This window comes from Salmo salar, chromosome 09, assembly GCF_965601325.2.
Source record: "Salmo salar chromosome 09, fSalSal1, whole genome shotgun sequence".
In the NCBI taxonomy this organism is placed as follows: Eukaryota; Metazoa; Chordata; class Actinopteri; order Salmoniformes; family Salmonidae; genus Salmo; species Salmo salar.
In genome coordinates this window covers 133,230,309-133,252,164 of record NC_138299.1, presented here as the reverse complement: position 1 = coordinate 133,252,164, position 21,856 = coordinate 133,230,309, and the positions used below count along the sequence as shown (strand labels likewise).

Sequence of the window (21,856 nt, the reverse complement as noted above, 5' to 3'; positions counted from 1 at the left end):
CACCCTACCACCTGACTATGCATGGTACCACCCTACCACCCGACTATTCATGGTACCACCCTACCACCCGACTATGCATGGTACCACCCTACCACCTGACTATGCATGTAACCACCCTACCACCTGACTATGCATGGAACCACCCTACCACCCGACTATACATGGTACCACCCTACCACCTGACTATGCATGGAACCACCCTACCACCCGACTATGCATGGTACCACCCTACCACCCGACTATGCATGGAACCACCCTACCACCTGACTATGCATGGTACCACTGAGTCTTTCTCTTGTTTGTTTGCCTCTGAGTTACACTACCATGGAATGATCACGGGAGAATGGTACCCAGATGTTTTTATATCTCATTTTATTACCGGCCGCCCTGATGACCCTAGGTCATGGAAAGGTCATCCAAAGGTCATCCTGTCCTACTGTCCAATGAACACGGCCCCCTGCCAGTGGTTCCTTTAATTCATTCTATAAATAGTCATTTCATTTGATTAATTTCCTTCATTACCCTCAATTATTATTTTGTACTGTATTTTTCTTCATTTTTTACCTACTGCTTTGAAAGGACTCTGAATTATCTGAAAGCTATATAATTGAAAACAACAATAATAACATTGAAATAGAAAGGATTTGCCTTCAGTACCCTTGTCTCCGTTCAAACCCGGTGGGGTCTCCGCCAGTGGGAATAATCCTATGGATGTCAATGGGATTTGAGCCCATCATTTTTGCCCAAGTTCATATTCTGCAATCCTACAGGAAGTGGGTATGAAGGGAGCAGTGCCACAAAATGTTTGAACCCAAGAAATCAATGTGCAAACCAAATAGTAATGTCATCATCATACATGAACTAATATACAATTATAACCAATACAAATTTAAAAAAAATCCCCCAAATAACATTTTGATTTAGTTTGCGATGGCCTTTGATTGGACACTTGAAATGATTCTCCTATTTCGAAGGGTTGAGTTTCTGTGTGCAGTATTTAATACAGTGGACATGATACATAAACACTGACGAAACAGTAATAAAAATATACATTTTGTGCAGCAGCATTAAGGACCAACAGCACAACGTTTCATAATAATGATGCCACTGATGGTTTCCTGACTTAAAAAAGAACATTTGTATTCCAACTCAGATTGCCTTTCACATTAAATAGATGTTTGTTTGTTTGTTGTTGTTTTGATATAATAACGTAATCATAGATCTCCCTCTTGTGTCCTCTCCTCTAAGCTTAAACAGATTTGGCAATCCGAAAAAGGATCAAATACAACCTGCATGTTTTAGCTGTACAAAAAACCATTGATTATGGTTGTGTGTTGTTATATGGAGTGTGTATACAGTAGGAGCCTACAACACCCTGAGTGGGTTGACCATCAGCACTGTCTTCTGTTCACAGCCTGTCCCAGATAGACGTCTTCCCATCCCTCCGCTCTCTTCCTCCTCTTCTTTTTGTTCTCCCCTTCCTTCCCTCTTTCCTTCCTTCCTTGCCAGTGTCTCCAGATCAGGGGGTGGGTATGGTGGTAACATTGGCCCAGTCAGGGAAGGTGTTGAGATTGAACATGGCTGCTCCCCAGGTGTTAAGTGCGATGTTGATGGTGATGACACCAACAATGTTCAGAACGAACCCAGCCTTCGCCTGTTGTCAGCGCGGTGAAAAACAAGTAGAAACATGGGTTACAGACGGAATGATTCACAACCATGTATTCTACTAGCCTGGATCCAAAGTGAATTGCTCCGTTTCACTTCTGGTTTCAATGATTCAATCAATGAATCACATTTACTGTATTTACAGAATAAAACTATTTTTATATCAGCAATTGTCACAAAGTGTTTTTTACAATGAAGAGATGCCCAGACTGAAACAGTGAAACAGAACAATTCAGTTTGGATCCAGGATAGTATTTCACTCTCTACACAAAGTACTGTATGGAGAGGGGTGAGGGGTGAGGGGTGAAGGGTCATAGGTCGTACCATATCCATGACTTTGAGGTTGCCATAAGAGAAGGCAATGGCATTAGGGGGCGTGGCCACCGGCAACATGAAGGCCAGCGAGGCACAGATGGTGCAGGGCAGCATGACGTACAGTGGGTGGAGCTTAATGGCTACAGCCTGGGAACAGACAGACAGGGTCATACATGAGTCAAAGAGGTGAAATGAACATATTGTGTATGCCTAATATGCTGACCAAACCTCTCGCGGGGCTTTAGTTTTCCCCGTAAAATGGAACCAATGGAATAGTCCCAAAAGGAGCACCACTTAAAATCATTGATCCAGGCTTTCTAAGTGGACATGTGTGTTACCATGTGTGTTACCATGTGTGTTACCATGTGTGTTACCATGTGTGTTGCCTGGGTGTGTGTATGTACATTTCTAAGGGATTCTGTCTTACCATAGAGGCCAGTATAGGCAGGAACAGTGTGGTAGTAGCTACGTTACTGGAGCACTCAGTGAAAGTGGCGGTGAGTAGACACAGGAGGAAGGAAATGGCAAAGGGAGGGATGGATTGCAGGGGGGCCAGACTTTCTCCTAGCCACTGAGACAGACCAGACACCTGCACACAGAGAAAAACATATCCACAATTGTCATAATTTTTGTTTAAAAAAAGAAAACACAGACCGACCGATTTGGACAGACTGAACAACCTACAGACAGACAGTACCTCACTGCCCCGGGCCAGAGCGAAGCCTCCTCCCAGTAGCAGGAGAATGTTCCACGGCATCTTCTCTTGGACCACGTCCCAGTTCAGCAGGGTGGGAGGGGCCTTCAGGGGCTTTCCTATAGGGACAAGACACACACAGAAGAATGACACAAGGTTTACTATCACGGTCCTTATAGCCTTGATTCCAGGCACTCCTGCAGGAACTTGGTAGTATGATAACTGAAGAATACAGTCCCGAAGATCTGTGTATTTACATGGTAGTTAGGAAGGTACAGTGTTATTAAAGTGTACAGTATCTCTGTCCAAATCTATATGGGCAGAGATTATACTGTTACGATGTACAGGACTCTGTCCTAGATAGAACTGTACTAACTTACTTATATTGATACTCAGGGAGCAAAGGCCATCGATAACTCCTAGATACTAACATGACCACAAAAACACTCTATTCCAGGAACGGAAAACCAGAAGTCAAGAAGCCATGACAAGGCACCTCAAAGTCTGCTTTGCAAACTCTGCTGCCTCACACTCCAAACTCAAACTCTTCACTAAGTGCCTTTAATCATTGTGACACCCATGTATTTACCAAACACATTAAGCTGCTGCCGTTTTGAGGTAGGAGCTGCATTACTGGAGCACTTGGTTTTGACCTTGTCACTTATCAGGAGTAAGAACACTAAACTCGGCTTAGGTTACAGAGGGAGAAAAGTCAATATGTATTTAATATGAATGAATGAAATCTTATTTTGGTGTCAAATCGCCAGTTGGCAACCCATCCCTTATGGCATTAATTGACACAAACAAACATTACAATAATTCACTGTGAAAATTCAGTGATTCTTGTCATTCCGGTGTTCTCTACAGTGGGCATTGCATAAAGACTGAATTAAATGTTTGATATTGTAACGGCCATCGAAGGGAGTAGACCAAGGCTCATCATGTATTTATTGTACTGAGAACACATAAACAAAGAAACAAAACCGACAGCCAAACAGTTCTGCCAGGTAAGCAACACTAAACAGAAATTAACCACCCACAAAACCCAAAGGAAAACAGGCTGCCTAAGTATGGCTCCCAATCAGAGACAACAATATACAGCTGTCCCTGATTGAGAACCATACCCGGCCAAAACAAAGAAATACAAACCATAGAAAAAAGGACATAGAATGCCCACCCTAGTCACACCCTGGCCTAACCAAAATAGAGAACAAAAACCTCTCTATGGCCAGGGCGTGACAGATATAAAAGAAATCTATACATAATAAATAGCAAATAAGGTTATCCAAAAAATAATTCTATCCCTTTATAAATGTCCGCCAGTCATTTATTGATTTCAAAGCTATTTGTTTCGGGGAAAGGGCAGAACAGAGAATACAGCCGTTGTAGGGCAGGGCTGACCTTGAGGCTAGCGCTATCACGCTGCAGCCCTCTGATGTGTGTGTGTGTGTGTGTGTGTGTGTGTGTGTGTGTGTGTGTGTGTGTGTGTGTGTGGTGTGTGTGGTGGGGGGGGGGGGGGGGGGCGTGACTGAGTGAGTGAGTGTGCGAGCCCTGAGAAGTAAGGGTGCTATCAGGACGATTACAAAGCCTGGGACCCAAATAAGTCATTCCTGGGACCCAAGCTCATGAAAACATGGGCCATAAGTGAGATTTGTTTGAGGGGCCTCCCCTCCTCGCAGGCAAAACATTTTATAGGCCCCCCTCCTGGCGGCGGAGAGAAAAGTTTTAAAGCTAATTTCCTGCAATTCTACACATTTTGCCATGACTTATGCCATGTTAATATATATCTGAGCGAGAGTGATGGCGGCCCCGTGGAGGTCAGGGCCCTTGGGCATGTGCCCTGCTTGGCCGGTCGGTATTCGACCATGACTACTACATGTTTAGATAGCTGGCTAGACTAATTTACTAATCTAAAAATTGTTAGCTGACATAGCTAATTGAGTGACTGTCAGAGTGGCTCAGTTGGTAGAGCATGGCGCCTGCAACGCCAGTGTTGTGGGTTTGATTCCCATGGGGGACCAGTACGAAAATGGATGCATTCACTACTATAAGTTGCTCTGGATAAGAGCGTCTGCTTAATGACTAAAATGTACAACAACAAAACATCTGACAATAAGAGAAAAACTGCTGATGCCCAACCAAATGTCTAAATTGCACCTTGTGTATTCTACTATTCAACCAAATGTCTAAATTGCACCTTGTGTATTCTACTATTCAACCAAATGTCTAAATTGCACCTTGTGTATTCTACTATTCAACCAAATGTCTAAATTGCACCTTGTGTATTCTACTATTCAACCAAATGTCTAAATTGCACCTTGTGTATTCTACTATTCAACCAAATGTCTAAATTGCACCTTGTGTATTCTACTATTCAACCAAATGTCTAAATTGCACCTTGTGTATTCTACTATTCAACCAAATGTCTAAATTGCACCTTGTGTATTCTACTATTCAACCAAATGTCTAAATTGCACCTTGTGTATTCTACTATTCAAACTTTCAACAGTAAATTGAGACCCCGACTGAGTTTCCCCCCCCCCCAACAAAATAATGTCACGACCCACCATGAACATGTCCGAAAGGCTGCTCTATACAATAGTATCACAGACAGACAGGTAGACACACACACAACGTCTCTCTCGATCACACACTCGTAAACACACCAATGTACTCTCACCCCTCATAGATATATTGACAAAACACACACATGCACAAACGTACACACATACCATCCTCAGAGTACCCGCCACATCTGGGTAGTTGGGATGGGATCATAAAGAACAGTGTTGACATCAGGATGGCCACCGTGCCATCAGTGACGTACCTGGGACAGATATAAATGTCTCTTGGTCCCATTTCTCAATGTGTCCTTATGTATTAATATGGTAGTTACATAGACATGTACAGTGTAATTACAGTTTATATCCACATTATGTGTATAGCTAAATTGTTAACTTACATGAGAGTGAGAAAGCGGGAAAGAGCAAAGACTGGGATACACAGCAGAAAGCTATCAGATTAAAAAAAGCGAGGGAGAACCAGGAAGAAGCAGAGGGAGTGACTAGTAGGCACAACACCCAGGAGTTACTACAGACAACATACTGATCTATCACTCACGGTCTGTCCTTGTTGAAGAGCACCGTGGCCCAGCCGGGCATGAAGCCTGGTTCTCTGGTGAACCAGAGCAGGACCAGCAGGACAAACAGTACTAGGATACAGCCCTCAGCGAAGCACATACTGCCCAGCTTCTTATACTCATTCTTCATCACCCCGTACGCCTCCTTGTCACCATCTTTATTCATCCCGCAGCCAAACGACTTCTTCATGCTGTGTGTGAATGGGCAGAACAGATCCGAGACATATCAGAGATCTCTATATAGTGTCATATAGGTCTCTGGGTCTTATATAGGCGTGTATCTACTTTGTCTATATGTCAGTGTCTTACCTAAATGGACAATGAAGTATCTATATAAGTGAAATATGAGCATAAACCATTATCTTCTATTGTTTTACTATGCTTAGTCATTATATAGCATTTTTATGTTATATTGCTTCGGCTTCCTGCCACGAGACGATGTTATGGATATTATTGGCTGTAGATAAAACATAACAGGAAAGAAGGACTCACTTGCAGCCCAGGTACATAAACTGCAGCCACAGCCAGGAAATGATCAGCATCAGAACCATGTTGGGGAAGGAGAAACCGAACCAGCTGGCAAAGTTGATGATGTCTCCATTTCCTGGGAACAGCCTGTGGGGAAAGAATGATAGAATGATAGAATTAGAACTAGCATTAGTTACATGAACATTCTAAAGGGTACTGTACTGTAGGTACACCCAATATGGCCGCTGGGCTGGTGCACCCGCCACAAAAAACTGCTTTGAACGGGAAAGTACAGGGAATCCTAATTCTATGGAGGAAGTGACAAAGATGTTAGCTAACTCCCAAGCCAGGGAAGGGAATGGAAACATGATCAAAGGAGCTACTGTTCAGTCAGTGTATCCAGCCTTGTGCTTTAGCTGCTGTAAGTAAAGTAGACTGGGCACTACAGTTCTCCCAGAGATGAAGTGTTGCTTAACCGGTTTAACCGCACAGTAAGCATTCATAAACAGACATATAAACGTACTCGTCGACCTGTCCCTTGAGGATGAGGTTCGGGGTGGTGCCCGTGAGGGTGGCTGTTCCTCCGATGCTGGCAGCGTAACACACACTGAGACTCATGCCTTTATCCAGGTTCAGGTACTTAGCCTCCCTCTTCAGCCTCCTCTCCCTCGCCTCCAGGCTCTCCTCCACCTCTGGCTCGGGCTCTGGAGGGAGAGAACCATGGGTCAGCCAATCAAAATGTTCAGGGATTAGAGGTCAGTCTATCAGAAGTTTTTCTAAGCGTAACTAAGGGTTTAGGGCAAAGATTATTCACGTTGTTTTCAGGGAGTCTGCAAGAAACAGGGATTGAGAGTATCTGGTGGTGATATTGAACATGATGTTCAATGTGTCCGTGTACTTTGTATTCTATCTCAGCCAGATGAGACGATAAGTCCAAACAATCTTGTCTCGAACAGACAAAATCAATGAGGTCACATCCTGAATTATCATATCATTAACTTATCAATATCTCTTACTTAACTGTGTTCCTCTACTAAGATGAATGGTTGAATAATTGACAGAAGGGTGTTTCAGGGAATCCACAACAGCTGTGTTATTACTGGGCTGGAACAAAAGCCTGTACACCCTGATAGAGGAACACTGATGTTGAGAGAACAGACACTGTATTCTACTTCCCTAACTTGACCCCATTCTCCCTGGGCTTGACATCCTTTTTATATTTAGCAGCACCTCCATCAGCTGCCAAATAAGGGAGATATCATTTATTACAAAAAGAGAAAGATGTGGAATAGCTTATGATTGTGAAAGCTCATGGTCGAACTAATGGACACATAATCTTGTGGTACCAGGCTGTATTCTCGTTTGAGAATGGCTTGATAAACCTAGAACGGATGGTGTTGGGGCTAATGGACACAAAACAAATGCTCACACACACACATACACCACCTCCACCCCACCCCCCACACACACCACTTTCTCCTAACAACACACACCTATGGTAATAGTTTTTTCCTTGTCACCCATCTCAAAGGCCTGGTTTTCCTGGCCCTTTGGTACCCCAGTCCCAGTCCCAGTCCCAGTCCCAGTCCCAGTCCCAGTCCCAGTCCCAGTCCCAGTCCCGGCCCCCCTGATGGCCATCAGGTCCATCTCCCTCTCCTCTGCCTGGGCCTCAGTGTCACACAGCTGCTTCAGCACAGCGTTAGCGATGGGCAGCATCATGGCAGTGGAGGCTGTGTTACTGATCCACATGGACAGGAAGGCTGTGGTGCCCATGAAGCCCAGCATCAGACTGGAGAGAGAGTGGGGAATAGAGAGAGAGAGAGAGAGAGAGAGAGAGAGAGAGAGAGAGAGAGAGAGAGAGAGAGAGAGAGAGAGAGAGAGAGAGAGAGGGGGGGAAAGAGAATGGAGATAGAGTGGAAAAGCAAGAGTGAGGAGAATAGAGAGTGAGATAAAAAAACATTTAAAAATGAAACATATAAGACACTTAATATGAATAGAACATTGGGCTATCAGAACACTAGACCAAACAGCTCTGTAATAGAATCATTAAAACAGGTCTCTTACAGGGCAGGCCTCACCCCTACTAGCAGCAGTACTCTGAGGGCCATGCGTGTGTGAAGGTTCCAGTATTCCACAGCTATAGCCACCAACAGGCCTCCGATGAACAGCATGTTAGAGTCCTTCATGTACTGGTTACACACCTGGATGAGAGACAGACAGGGGGGTTCTGAACGAGTGTACTGGCCTGAGACAGGTTCTGCTTAGAAATACCATAATGTACTAATAATGGGATCAACAGTAAGAAGTTTATCAACACTACTTAGGTGCTTTATTCATACGTCCTCAACACTGTATCTACTAAACAAAGATTTACATTTCACTTTTTAGTCAACTGTTGACCTGTTTATTCTGATCATAAAACAGAATGTTGTTGTCTCCATTAGTCTAATGGGTGGGTAAGATCCAGTCATTAGGTATGGAGGTGGTTGAGTAGAGAGGGGAGAGGGTAGCAGTGTTGGTACCTCGCTTGACTCCATGATGCCCATCATAGGGAAGAGGATGACAGGCAGCAGACCAGTCACAGCCAGGGGCATACACTCTGTACACCAGTACAGGGCCATCAGGATGATTACAAATCCACAACTAGCCTCCTGTACACACACATGAGACAGACGGGGACTGTGAGAGTACTGTTGAGGTAGGACAACATGTACAAATGCACACAACACACAGTCATTCCTCTCTCAGGACCATTTTGTTCTTAGTAAACAATCATCTGGGACAACAGCCGACAGCATCAAAGCACAGACAAGCAGTATAACTATTTTAGAACATAAAGAAGTGTTCTTGTGTGCAATTCAATAAATCTATTCAATAAGTCAGTTATAGTTCTTGCAATGCATAGTTAATAACAATCAATTAAAACAAATATTATGCCTACCCAAATTCATATTACTGTCATTTCTAAAGGTGCTCCAGTTCTCTCCAGTTCTCCATGGACATAGTATCTCCCATGTAACTTAACATGATCATTTTGTTGTAGGTCTAATCTTTAACCACGATGGAGAGGTCAAGGGAGGCTGTGTCTGCAGGATATAAACTGTAGCTGGGCCAGCAATGAGTTGGCATAATTATGTCATTTAGTTACGATGCCCTTCAGTTAACCAATTAAAGCTAGAATCCTCAGTTGCTACATACATTTTTGGGGATTATGTATTAATTATGTACCTGTTGATTTTTGAGGAATATAACTTATCTCATGAGCTTAGTTTAACTGTCGTACCCCATCAGAACCCAAAATATAAGCTTGTTTTACTCCACTGTTTGTAAACAATGTCAATGTAAACAAATACTGTATAGCCTCAAAACATGGTTAAACCTATAATTGTTATATCATGGATGGTCAGTCCTAGCATCCCTAGCTCTCTCTATGAATTTGAGAGTGGTTATATTTCTCCAGCCCCATCCCTCAGCTGTTTACCAAAAGTTTGAATCAGTGACGGGGGGGTAGTTGTATGAACTGCAGATTGCCCTTTAAATATCAATTTTGATAAAACAAATATATTCTTAGAGGGAAAAAACAGGCTTGGATTTTCTATAAATATATTTATGATACATTGTAAGCCCTTGGTGATAAAAGATGAAGAAGGAACGATAAAGTGCCTGTCATGCAAGTCTTTCATTCCTGATGGTTTATTGTCCTGGAGGGCAACCGTAACTCACAGCGAACACTGAACCAGCAATGTGCATGGCTGAGGAAGTTCTTATCTACAGTGTCTACACACACTAAATGACCAGTCTACAGTAGATTCCTGGATATTCTGAAATATTAAGAAATGTCACAAATACAATAGAAATGTCACATCAGGAAATACACACAGATGTGTAATCAAAGCATGCAGTGAAGCGTCAATAAACATATAGAGTTTAAGGAATTTCAGTATTACATTTGTGTACAACCAGGACTTGAAATGCTGCAGAATAACTTCTGAACTTTCAAGAGGTTTAAAACAAACAAATCACAGCCTCTGCACAGTTAGACACAAACAAACAAACAGACACACACACACAAACACACGCATACACACACACTCTTACCGGTCCCCCAACTATTAGGGGTAAAGGTAGAATCAACAGAGGGATGAGGAATATGATCAGGTAATTCCGATACCTCCATAGTCCACTTAGACACACCACCATGGCTGGTCCAGATATCCAGAGGGTAGCGCAGGTACACAGAGAAGAGAAATGGATATATTAGATAGAAAATATAATTGGAGTGCGGGGGAGATGTTAGGAGATAAATGAGGACACTACCACACTGTTAAAAGAGAGAACAGGAGATAAAGTTGCAGTATATATATCACACAGAGAGAATTAAATATTAACTTTGGAGTGAGGCGACTGGGCTGAGGAAGGAGTGTGTTGTACAACACAAGACAGTAATGTAACTGAGTGCCTGAGTGTCTGAGTGCCTTAGTGAGTGAGTGAGTGAGTGAGTGAGTGAGTGAGTGAGTGAGTGAGTGAGTGAGTGAGTGAGTGAGTGAGTGAGTGAGTGAGTGAGTGAGTGAGTGAGTGAGTGAGTGAGTGAGTGAGTGAGTGAGTGAGTGAGTGAGTGAGTGAGTGAGATCACCTTACCAGTGTAAGTTTGAAATGACAGATTCCTATTGCAGGATATACTGTATAAGGATGAGCATGGTTTTATAAAGTGTGAGTGTACAAATCTCTACAATCCAGGGAAATATTGTGTACTGTTTTTTTGTCCAAACATATTTAAGATGGATAAAAAAGCATGAAAAGGCTAAATAAAATTTGGCCCTAAACAGAGAGTACACAGTGGCAGAATACCTGACCACTGGGACTGACTAAACTTAAGGAAAGCTTTGACTATGTACAGACTCAGTGAGCATAGCCTTGCTATTGAGAAAGGCCGCTGTAGGCAGACCTGTCTCTCAAGAGAAGAAGGGCTATGTGCACACTGCCCACAAAATGAGGTGGAAACTGAGCTGCAATTTCTAACCTCCTGCCAAATGCATGCCCATATTAGAGACATACTGTAACGGCTGTCTTCTGTAAAAATGGACCAAGGCGCAGCAGGTATGTGAATACTCATCTTTAATAAAAATAAAGGAGTAGAGCATCCACTTCACAATTCAAACAATATATAAGACAGGAACAGTTTTGCAGGCACACAATACGCAGTGCAAAAACAACTACCCACCAAACCAAGTGACAAACATACTCCTACATATATGACTCCCAATCAGGAACAACGATCCCCAGCTGTTCCTGATCAGGAGTCACAAGACCAACACAGAACACAAGACTGCCACGTCCTGACCCCAAAACTACAACAACAGCTCCATCTGCTGGTCAGGACGTGACAGTACCCCCCCCTCAAGGTGCAGACCCCGGAATGCACCTAACAACGAAAAAACACCAACAAACAAAATCCCCAACAAAACCCATAAACAATAACCCCTAAACAATAAGGGAGGGAAGGGAGGGTGGCTGCCGTCAACGACGGCACTGTGCTACACCCTCCCTCCCCAACCCACCTATTCTGGAGGTGGCTCCGGTGCAGGACGTGGACCCTGCTCCACCCTCGGCGTCGCCCACTTCGGTGGAGCCGATAGCTGCGCCAGGCAGACGGACCCCTCGAGCCGGGCCGGAGGACAGGAGGGCCCCTCGGGCCGGGCCGGGGGACAGGAGGGCCCCTCGGGCCGGGCCGGGGGACAGGAGGGCCCCTCGGGCCGGGCCGGAGAGCAGGAGGGCCCCTCGGGCCGGGCCGGAAGGCATGCGGGCCCCTCGGGCCGGGCCGGAAGGCATGCGGGCCACTCGGGCCGGGCCGGAAGGCATGCGGGCCACTGAAGGGCCGGGCCGGAAGGCATGCGGGCCACTCGGGCCGGGCCGGAAGGCATGCGGGCCACTCGGGCCGGGCCGGAAGGCATGCGGGCCACTCGGGCCGGGCCGGAAGGCATGCGGGCCACTCGGGCTGGGCCGGAGGGCAGGAGGACCACTCGGGCTGGACCGGAGGGCAGGAGGACCACTCGGGCTGGACCGAAGGGCAGGAGGACCCCTCGGGCTGATCCTGACAGGCCGGGCACCCTGGCAGATCAGGGCAGGCGGGCACCTCTGGCAGAACCGGGCAGTCCGGCCACTCTGGCAGAACAGGGCAGTCCGGCCACTCTGGCAGAACAGGGCAGTCCGGCCACTCTGGCAGAACAGGGCAGTCCGGCCACTCCGGCAGAACAGGGCAGTCCGGCCACTCCGGCAGAACAGGGCAGTCCGGCCACTCCGGCAGAACAGGGCAGTCCGGCCACTCCGGCAGTTCAGGGCAGTCCGGCCACTCCGGCAGTTCAGGGCAGTCCGGCCACTCCGGCAGTTCAGGGCAGTCCGGCCACTCCGGCAGTTCAGGGCAGTCCGGCCACTCCGGCAGTTCAGGGCAGTCCGGCCACTCCGGCAGTTCAGGGCAGTCCGGCCACTCCGGCAGTTCAGGGCAGTCCGGCCACTCCGGCAGTTCAGGGCAGTCCGGCCACTCCGGCAGTTCAGGGCAGTCCGGCCACTCCGGCAGTTCAGGGCAGTCCGGCCACTCCGGCAGTTCAGGGCAGTCCGGCCACTCCGGCAGTTCAGGGCAGTCCGGCCACTCCGGCAGTTCAGGGCAGTCCGGCCACTCCGGCAGTTCAGGGCAGTCCGGCCACTCCGGCAGTTCAGGGCAGTCCGGCCACTCCGGCAGTTCAGGGCAGTCCGGCCACTCCGGCAGTTCAGGGCAGTCCGGCCACTCCGGCAGTTCAGCGCAGTCCGGCCACTCCGGCAGTTCAGCGCAGTCCGGCCACTCCGGCAGTTCAGCGCAGTCCGGCCACTCCGGCAGTTCAGCGCAGTCCGGCCACTCCGGCAGTTCAGCGCAGTCCGGCCACTCCGGCAGTTCAGCGCAATCCGACCACTCCGGCAGTTCAGCGCAGTCCGGCCACTCCGGCGACTGTTGACTGGCGGGCAGCTCCGACGACTGTTGACTGGCGGGCAGCTCCGACGACTGTTGACTGGCGGGCAGCTCCGACGACTGTTGACTGGCGGGCAGCTCCGACGACTGTTGACTGGCGGGCAGCTCCGACGACTGTTGACTGGCGGGCAGCTCCGACGACTGTTGACTGGCGGGCAGCTCCGACGACTGTTGACTGGCGGGCAGCTCCGACGACTGTTGACTGGCGGGCAGCTCTGATGACGACTGTTGACTCCTGATGCGTGGGGCAGGTATTGGACGTACCAGCCTGGAGACACGCACCTCCATGCTAGTGTGTCTAGCGGGAAACACCGGACCGAAAGGGCGCACTGGCGGTCTTGAGTGCAGGGTTGGCATCACCCCTTCCGGCTCGATGCTCCCCTTGCCCTGGCACCTGCGGGGCGCTGGTACTGGGCGCACTGGGCTGTGCGTCCGTATAGGCGAGATGGTGCGCACCTCAGCGTAACATGACGCCCTCCACCTCGTACGCACCTCCCTGTAGTCACGGGTAGCTGGCTTACGGCTCTTCCCTGGCCTGGCCAAGCTACCCGTGTGCCCCCCCCAAAAAAAATCTTGGGGCTGCCTCTCGGGTTTCCTAGCCAACCGTGTTCCAGCGTAACTTTCCCGATGGTTCCTCTGTCCAGCTGCCTCCACTCTCCTGAGTGCCTCCACCTGTTCCCATGGGAGGCGATCCCTTCCGGCCAGGATCTCTTCCCAGGTGTAGGCTCCCTTGCCGTCCAGGACGTCCTCCCATGTCCATTGTTCCCTTTTTCTCTCCTGTGGCTTCCTCCTCTTCTGCTGCTTGGTCCTTTGGTGGTGGGTAGTTCTGTAACGGCTGTCTTCTGTAAAAATGGACCAAGGCGCAGCAGGTATGTGAATACTCATCTTTAATAAAAATAAAGGAGTAGAGCATCCACTTCACAATTCAAACAATATATAAGACAGGAACAGTTTTGCAGGCACACAATACGCAGTGCAAAAACAACTACCCACCAAACCAAGTGACAAACATACTCCTACATATATGACTCCCAATCAGGAACAACGATCCCCAGCTGTTCCTGATCAGGAGTCACAAGACCAACACAGAACACAAGACTGCCACGTCCTGACCCCAAAACTACAACAACAGCTCCATCTGCTGGTCAGGACGTGACACATACAGTATTTCCCTCAGATTACACAGATCTACAAAGAATCTGAAAAAACAATTTTGATAAACTCCCATATCTACTGGGTGAAATACCACATTGTGCCATCACAGCAGCAATATTTGTGACCTGTTTCCACAAGAAAAGGGCAACCAGTGAAGAACAAACATCATTGTAAATACAACCCATATCTATGTTAATTTATTTTCCTTTTTATACTTTACTATTTGCACATCGTTACAATACTGTATATAGACATAATATGACATTTGAAATGTCTTTATTATTTTGGAACTTCTGTGTAATGTTTACTGTTAATTGTTATTGTTTATTTCACTTTTGATTATTATCTACTTCACTTGCTTTGGCAATGTTAACATATGTTTCCCATGCCAATAAAGCCCTTGAATTGAATTGAATTGAATTAAATTAAATTAAATTGAGAGGGGTAGTGAGAGAGCTGGAGAGAGAGATGTCCAATTTTCGAAATACATAAGCCTACAGTACATGGTAAAATTCCCCAAAAAGGTGAAAAGAAGATCCTTTTCATGTTCCCTGTTAAGGTATACAGTCTTGCTGAATAAATATACACTGAGTGTACAAAATATTAGGGATGTTGCTCTTTCATGACCAGGTGAATCCAGGTGAAAGCTATGATCCCTTATTGATGTCTGGGGTGTTTGTTTTATGTGGTTCGGGGTTTGTTGGGATATGTCCTTATGTAAGAGGGGTGTTTGTTTTATGTGTTACGGGGTTTTTGGGTATTGTTCTATGTTTTGTATTTCCATGATTTTCTATGTTGTGTATTTCTTTGTTGGCCTGGTATGGCTCTCAATCAGGAAAAGCTGTACATCGTTGTTGCTGATTGGGAGTCATACTTAGGTAGCCCTTTTTTTCACTTGTGTTTTGTGGGAAGTTATTTTTGCATAGCTGTGTGTAGCCTGCAAGACTGTTTGGCATGCGTTCGTTTTCTTGTTTTTGTTACGTGTCTCAAATAAAGTTAAAATGAGCACTCAACCCGCTGCGCCTTGGTCCACTTCATACGACGACCGTTACAATGTCACCTGTTAAATCCACTTCAGTCAGTGTAGATAAAGGGGAGGAGACAAGTTAAATAAGGATTTTTAAGCCTTGAGACAATTGAGATATGGATTGTGATTGTGTGCCATTCAGAAGGTGAATAGGCAAGACAAAAGATTTCAGTGCCTTTGAACGGGGTATGGTAGTAGGTGCCAGGTGCACTGGTTTGAGTGTGTCAAGAACTGCAACGTTGCTGTTTTTTTATGCTCAACAGTTTGTATCTCCCTTTCCTTCCTTTTCCTTTCCCGATTGTATCAAGAATGGTCCACCACCAAAAGGACATCCAGCCAGCTTGACACAACTGTGGGAAGCAATGGAGTCAACATGGGCCAGCATCCCTGTGGAACATTTTCAACACCTTGTAGAGTCCATGCCATGACAATTTTTATAAATGTTATTTACTTTACCTTTATTTAACTAGGCAAGTCAGTTAAGAACAAATTCTTGAGGCTGTTCCGAGGGCAAAAGCGGGGTGCAACTCAATATTAGGATGGTGTTCTTAATGTTTTGTACACAGTGTATATCCCACCCCAGCCCTTTAGGCACTGCTGGCTTTTCAAGTGTTACCTATTGCTTTGTTGATCTATTGGGCACCCTGTCACGTGATCATCACATTCACCTGAGGCTGCCTCACCCATCCACCTCCCCCTTGTTTGGGTTGTGCCAAAGTCCATTGAAGAGAAAAACAATAAGAGCTGGGCAGAGGGCCTTGTCAGACAAATACCTGCATAAGGGCCTCTCCTACAGAAACCTGGGTGGTTTTCAGTAACCATAAACTGAATAAAACGGGGAGTTACAATCTGAATGTTTCTAATATTAGACGCTTATATTCCCTTTCCATTGCACAAATGTCGCTACAGAATGCCCTAATGAACACAACCCATGAACTCCATCTTGCCGTTTTTTACAATCGCTAGGACCCATTTCTCAATACTTAGGTCATTTTTTCAAAACTATTTACACAGTTCTCCTAACCAACTTTCAGCTTGGCACAGCAGTTCATTTCACATCCAAAATGCCCTAAAACTACCAAAACACTTCATACATGTCTCAAATCAACTCATTCTTCCATAACACTAACAAAGGTTGTCAACCAACAAGCACACGTTGTCACTCATAAAACAATTACCTAAAAAACACTAACAACAGGTAACATTACACAATGTTTTCTTTTGTAAAATGTCTTTACAAAACAAGAATGACACCTCTCTACTGTTTAGGATTCACTGCAGTATATGTTATAGGAATGACACCTCTCTACTGTTTAGAATTCACTGCAGTATATGTTATAGGAATGACACCTCTCTACTGTTTAGAATTCACTGCAGTATATGTTACAGGAATGACACCTCTCTACTGTTTAGAATTCACTGCAGTATATGTTACAGGAATGACACCTCTCTACTGTTTAGAATTCACTGCAGTATATGTTACAGGAATGACACCTCTCTACTGTTTAGAATTCACTGCAGTATATGTTACAGGAATGACACCTCTCTACTGTTTAGAATTCACTGCAGTATATGTTACAGGAATGACACCTCTCTACTGTTTAGAATTCACTGCAGTATATGTTATAGGAATGACACCTCTCTACTGTTTAGAATTCACTGCAGTATATGTTATAGGAATGACACCTCTCTACTGTTTAGAATTCACTGCAGTATATGTTACAGGAATGACACCTCTCTACTGTTTAGAATTCACTGCAGTATATGTTACAGGAATGACACCTCTCTACTGTTTAGAATTCACTGCAGTATATGTTATAGGAATGACACCTCTCTACTGTTTAGAATTCACTGCAGTATATGTTATAGGAATGACACCTCTCTACTGTTTAGAATTCACTGCAGTATATGTTATAGGAATGACACCTCTCTACTGTTTAGAATTCACTGCAGTATATGTTACAGGAATGACACCTCTCTACTGTTTAGAATTCACTGCAGTATATGTTATAGGAATGACACCTCTCTACTGTTTAGAATTCACTGCAGTATATGTTATAGGAATGACACCTCTCTACTGTTTAGAATTCACTGCAGTATATGTTATAGGAATGACACCTCTCTACTGTTTAGAATTCACTGCAGTATATGTTATAGGAATGACACCTCTCTACTGTTTAGAATTCACTGCAGTATATGTTATAGGAATGACACCTCTCTACTGTTTAGAATTCACTGCAGTATATGTTATAGGAATGACACCTCTCTACTGTTTAGAATTCACTGCAGTATATGTTATAGGAATGACACCTCTCTACTGTTTAGAATTCACTGCAGTATATGTTATAGGAATGACACCTCTCTACTGTTTAGAATTCACTGCAGTATATGTTATAGGAATGACACCTCTCTACTGTTTAGAATTCACTGCAGTATATGTTACAGGAATGACACCTCTCTACTGTTTAGAATTCACTGCAGTATATGTTACAGGAATGACACCTCTCTACTGTTTAGAATTCACTGCAGTATATGTTACAGGAATGACACCTCTCTACTGGTTAAAATTCACTGCAGTATATGTTACAGGAATGACACCTCTCTACTGTTTAGAATTCACTGCAGTATATGTTATAGGAATGACACCTCTCTACTGTTTAGAATTCACTGCAGTATATGTTACAGGAATGACACCTCTCTAGTGTTTAGAATTCACTGCAGTATATGTTACAGGAATGACACCTCTCTACTGTTTAGAATTCACTGCAGTATATGTTACAGGAATGACACCTCTCTACTGTTTAGAATTCACTGCAGTATATGTTACAGGAATGACACCTCTCTACTGTTTAGAATTCACTGCAGTATATGTTATAGGAATGACACCTCTCTACTGTTTAGAATTCACTGCAGTATATGTTACAGGAATGACACCTCTCTACTGTTTAGAATTCACTGCAGTATATGTTATAGGAATGACACCTCTCTACTGTTTAGAATTCACTGCAGTATATGTTATAGGAATGACACCTCTCTACTGTTTAGAATTCACTGCAGTATATGTTACAGGAATGACACCTCTCTACTGTTTAGAATACACTGCAGTATATGTTATAGGAATGACACCTCTCTACTGTTTAGAATTCACTGCAGTATATGTTATAGGAATGACACCTCTCTACTGTTTAGAATTCACTGCAGTATATGTTATAGGAATGACACCTCTCTACTGTTTAGAATTCACTGCAGTATATGTTATAGGAATGACACCTCTCTACTGTTTAGAATTCACTGCAGTATATGTTACAGGAATGACACCTCTCTACTGTTTAGAATACACTGCAGTATATGTTATAGGAATGACACCTCTCTACTGTTTAGAATTCACTGCAGTATATGTTACAGGAATGACACCTCTCTACTGTTTAGAATTCACTGCAGTATATGTTATAGGAATGACACCTCTCTACTGTTTAGAATTCACTGCAGTATATGTTATAGGAATGACACCTCTCTACTGTTTAGAATTCACTGCAGTATATGTTACAGGAATGACACCTCTCTACTGTTTACAATTCACTGCAGTATATGTTATAGGAATGACACCTCTCTACTGTTTAGAATTCACTGCAGTATATGTTACAGGAATGACACCTCTCTACTGTTTAGAATTCACTGCAGTATATGTTATAGGAATGACACCTCTCTACTGTTTAGAATTCACTGCAGTATATGTTATAGGAATGACACCTCTCTACTGTTTAGAATTCACTGCAGTATATGTTATAGGAATGACACCTCTCTACTGTTTAGAATTCACTGCAGTATATGTTATAGGAATGACACCTCTCTACTGTTTAGAATTCACTGCAGTATATGATATAGGAATGACACCTCTCTACTGTTTAGAATTCACTGCAGTATATGTTATAGGAATGACACCTCTCTACTGTTTAGAATTCACTGCAGTATATGTTATAGGAATGACACCTCTCTACTGTTTAGAATTCACTGCAGTATATGTTACAGGAATGACACCTCTCTACTGTTTAGAATTCACTGCAGTATATGTTACAGGAATGACACCTCTCTACTGTTTAGAATTCACTGCAGTATATGTTATAGGAATGAATCAGACATGATGCAATATGCTTCATGTCATTTTCTGGCATTGAGTGATTCCAAAATACAAGAATTTGTATATACACCATCTACCAATAGAGATACAATAGCAATGCTAGTCAACCCTGTCTTCTGCATTTGGCCACAGGTTCTCATCCACATCAGATCTTATATCATCTTGGGCAGTACAGCTACTGTAGGAAAGAATATTTTGGCATGCCTGGTCCATCCCTGGCAATCGTTTGCAGATATGTCCAGGCATCCAGCATTCATTGCATCCAGGAGGGACATTTGATCATGTGGATGGTGGTCATAAACCTTCCACCTCCATGAGGAAAATAATTCCTCTATGGGGTTGAGGAATGGAGAGTAAGGTGGGAGGAAAAGTGACACCATCCTGGGATGGGCTGCAAACCACTCTGTAACTGCACAGGAGTGGTGAAATGCCACATTGTCCCATACAATTACAAACGTTGGCCGATTTTGCCTCACTGCAACCCTTTCCTCACCTGACTCAACCCTTCCATAGAGGTCATCCAGGAATGAAATGCGCTCGGTGTTGTATGGCCCAATTAGTGGTTTGTGTAACAGCAATCCATCAGAGGATACTGCTGCACACATTGTGATGTTGGCACCCCTCTGGCCCAGGACATCCACTGTGACTCTTTTCCCAATCACATTCCTTCCTCGCCGCTGTGTTTTGGCCAAGTTGAAACCAGCCTAATCCACAAAGAGGAATATGTGGGGTGTTTGCCTGGCTTCAATCTCCATGACTCTCTAAAATAAATCCACAAGGCAACTTAAGAGTTAGGCTATTACGGTAGTTTACATTATACCTTAACACATGCCATTGTGTGCCGCTGCCCTGTTTGGTTTGGTTCAAAACCAGTTGTGTATTTTATAGTCATCTTACCTGGACATATTGGTTCCTGAGTTGCTTGACTCGTTCAGAGTTCCTCTCAAAGGGGACAGTGTACAACTGCTTCATCCTGACTTGATGTTGTTTCAGGACTCTAGAAATAGTTATGCTTACATTGTGAATATTTCCAAATGTAATGTGGTCTGCCAACACTGTCCCGAATCTCTGTGAGTTTTATGCCATTATTTCTGATGAGCATATCAACGATTGCAGTTTCCTGCACAGCAGTGAAAATCCTACCTCTCCCACCTGTGGGAGGTAACCGTTGGGTCCTAAGCAGAAATACAAAAACAATTACACACAAGTCGGTTTGGAGGCTTTGCTCAATTTACTTCTGTAATGTACAGTTCAGTCAGATGCCCTTGCAGAATGCACATCTTACCTGTTGTTTTGCCGGAAATTTCTCACAATAGATGCCACTGCTGAGCGTTGCAGATTTGGCTGCACTTTCAGACCAGCCTCTCTTATTGATAGACCATGATTTATTACATGATCAATTATAGTAGCCCTAATCTCATCTGAGACTACAGGTCTTGATCTTCCTCTCCCTCTCCCAGCCACTCTTCTTCCTCTGTCAGCCACTTCTCTCTCTCTGTCTGGGTCCATGTTTACATTACTGTACAGCATTATTCCTAAGATGACCCCTTTTGTATAGATGGTAATGAAATTGACAGACTAACACCTGTGTAGGTGTTCAGCTACAATGGGAATCAGCTGTGGTTGGTCTAATTGTTTTGATAGTATTTCATTTTTTAGATTTGGAATATATTTCAATACGTATTACTGTAGAAATGTAGCAAATTTCTGTCTTATTCAATTGTGTGGTATGTTAGGTTTTGAACTTCCGTTTAACAGTTTTGAAAAGAGTATGTAAACATGTGCAAATTGGCCTGTAGGAACATAGAGTTTTGGTGGTGGTTGTGTCTGAGTGAGAAAATAATTCATGAAAATTGAAAGATGTAGTCATTGAATGCATTGTGTGCCAAAGCAATGAAAATGATCCACAGATTAGCTTACATAGACTGCTGTTGTACTCACTGTGTGAAGAGTTTTGAAAAAGTGACCTAAGTATTGAGAAACGGGTCCTAGCGATTGTGAGAAAAAAAAATGTCATGTAAGAGCACCCCTCCCCCACAGAACGTTTTTCTGACAGAGCAAAGTACAGATTTTGGAATATCATCAACTTTTTCTGATAGGTTTGGATGTTTTGAAACTATTCACTCTCTTTGAAGAGATTACAAATGATTGATCCCAAAGCAAAACAAATGTTGAGCCAAATGAAAATGTAACCCCTGAAATGGCTTTGTATTACTTTGCATTACTTAAACATTAAGCAAGCCAACTATAACTGT

The 21,856-nt window shown here is 44.3% G+C and overlaps 1 protein-coding gene across 2 annotated transcripts; it reads right to left on the bottom strand.

Annotated features, from left to right (window-relative positions):
* Positions 1-976: 976 nt before the first annotated feature.
* On the bottom strand, positions 977-10,659 carry LOC106612854 (solute carrier family 13 member 2). Of its 2 annotated transcripts, none has more exons than XM_014214429.3 (12): positions 10,380-10,659; positions 8,804-8,932; positions 8,346-8,482; positions 7,775-8,070; positions 6,805-6,985; positions 6,306-6,428; positions 5,795-6,004; positions 5,407-5,501; positions 2,678-2,793; positions 2,408-2,569; positions 1,990-2,127; positions 977-1,654 (listed from the first exon to the last, which is right to left on the bottom strand). In XM_014214429.3, the coding sequence occupies exons 1-12, from the start codon at positions 10,479-10,481 to the stop codon at positions 1,520-1,522; spliced, it is 1,824 nt and encodes a 607-aa protein (XP_014069904.2). In that variant the 5' UTR covers positions 10,482-10,659; the 3' UTR covers positions 977-1,519. The 2 variants fall into 2 exon arrangements, with proteins under 2 accessions (XP_014069904.2, XP_014069905.2); XM_014214430.3 differs by having other exon boundaries at positions 10,453-10,611.
* Positions 10,660-21,856: the final 11,197 nt, after the last annotated feature.

Coding starts and splice junctions, on each gene's coding strand:
- LOC106612854 (XM_014214429.3), bottom strand. CDS start 10,481: ATGGTGGTGTGTCTAAGTGGACTATGGAGGTATCGGAATTACCTGATC. Junction 8,071..8,345: donor GTAGGGGTGAGGCCTGCCCT/GTAAGAGACCTG, acceptor CTCTCTCTCCAG/TCTGATGCTGGGCTTCATGG. Junction 5,502..5,794: donor CTCTTCAACAAGGACAGACC/GTGAGTGATAGA, acceptor TATCTGTCCCAG/GTACGTCACTGATGGCACGG.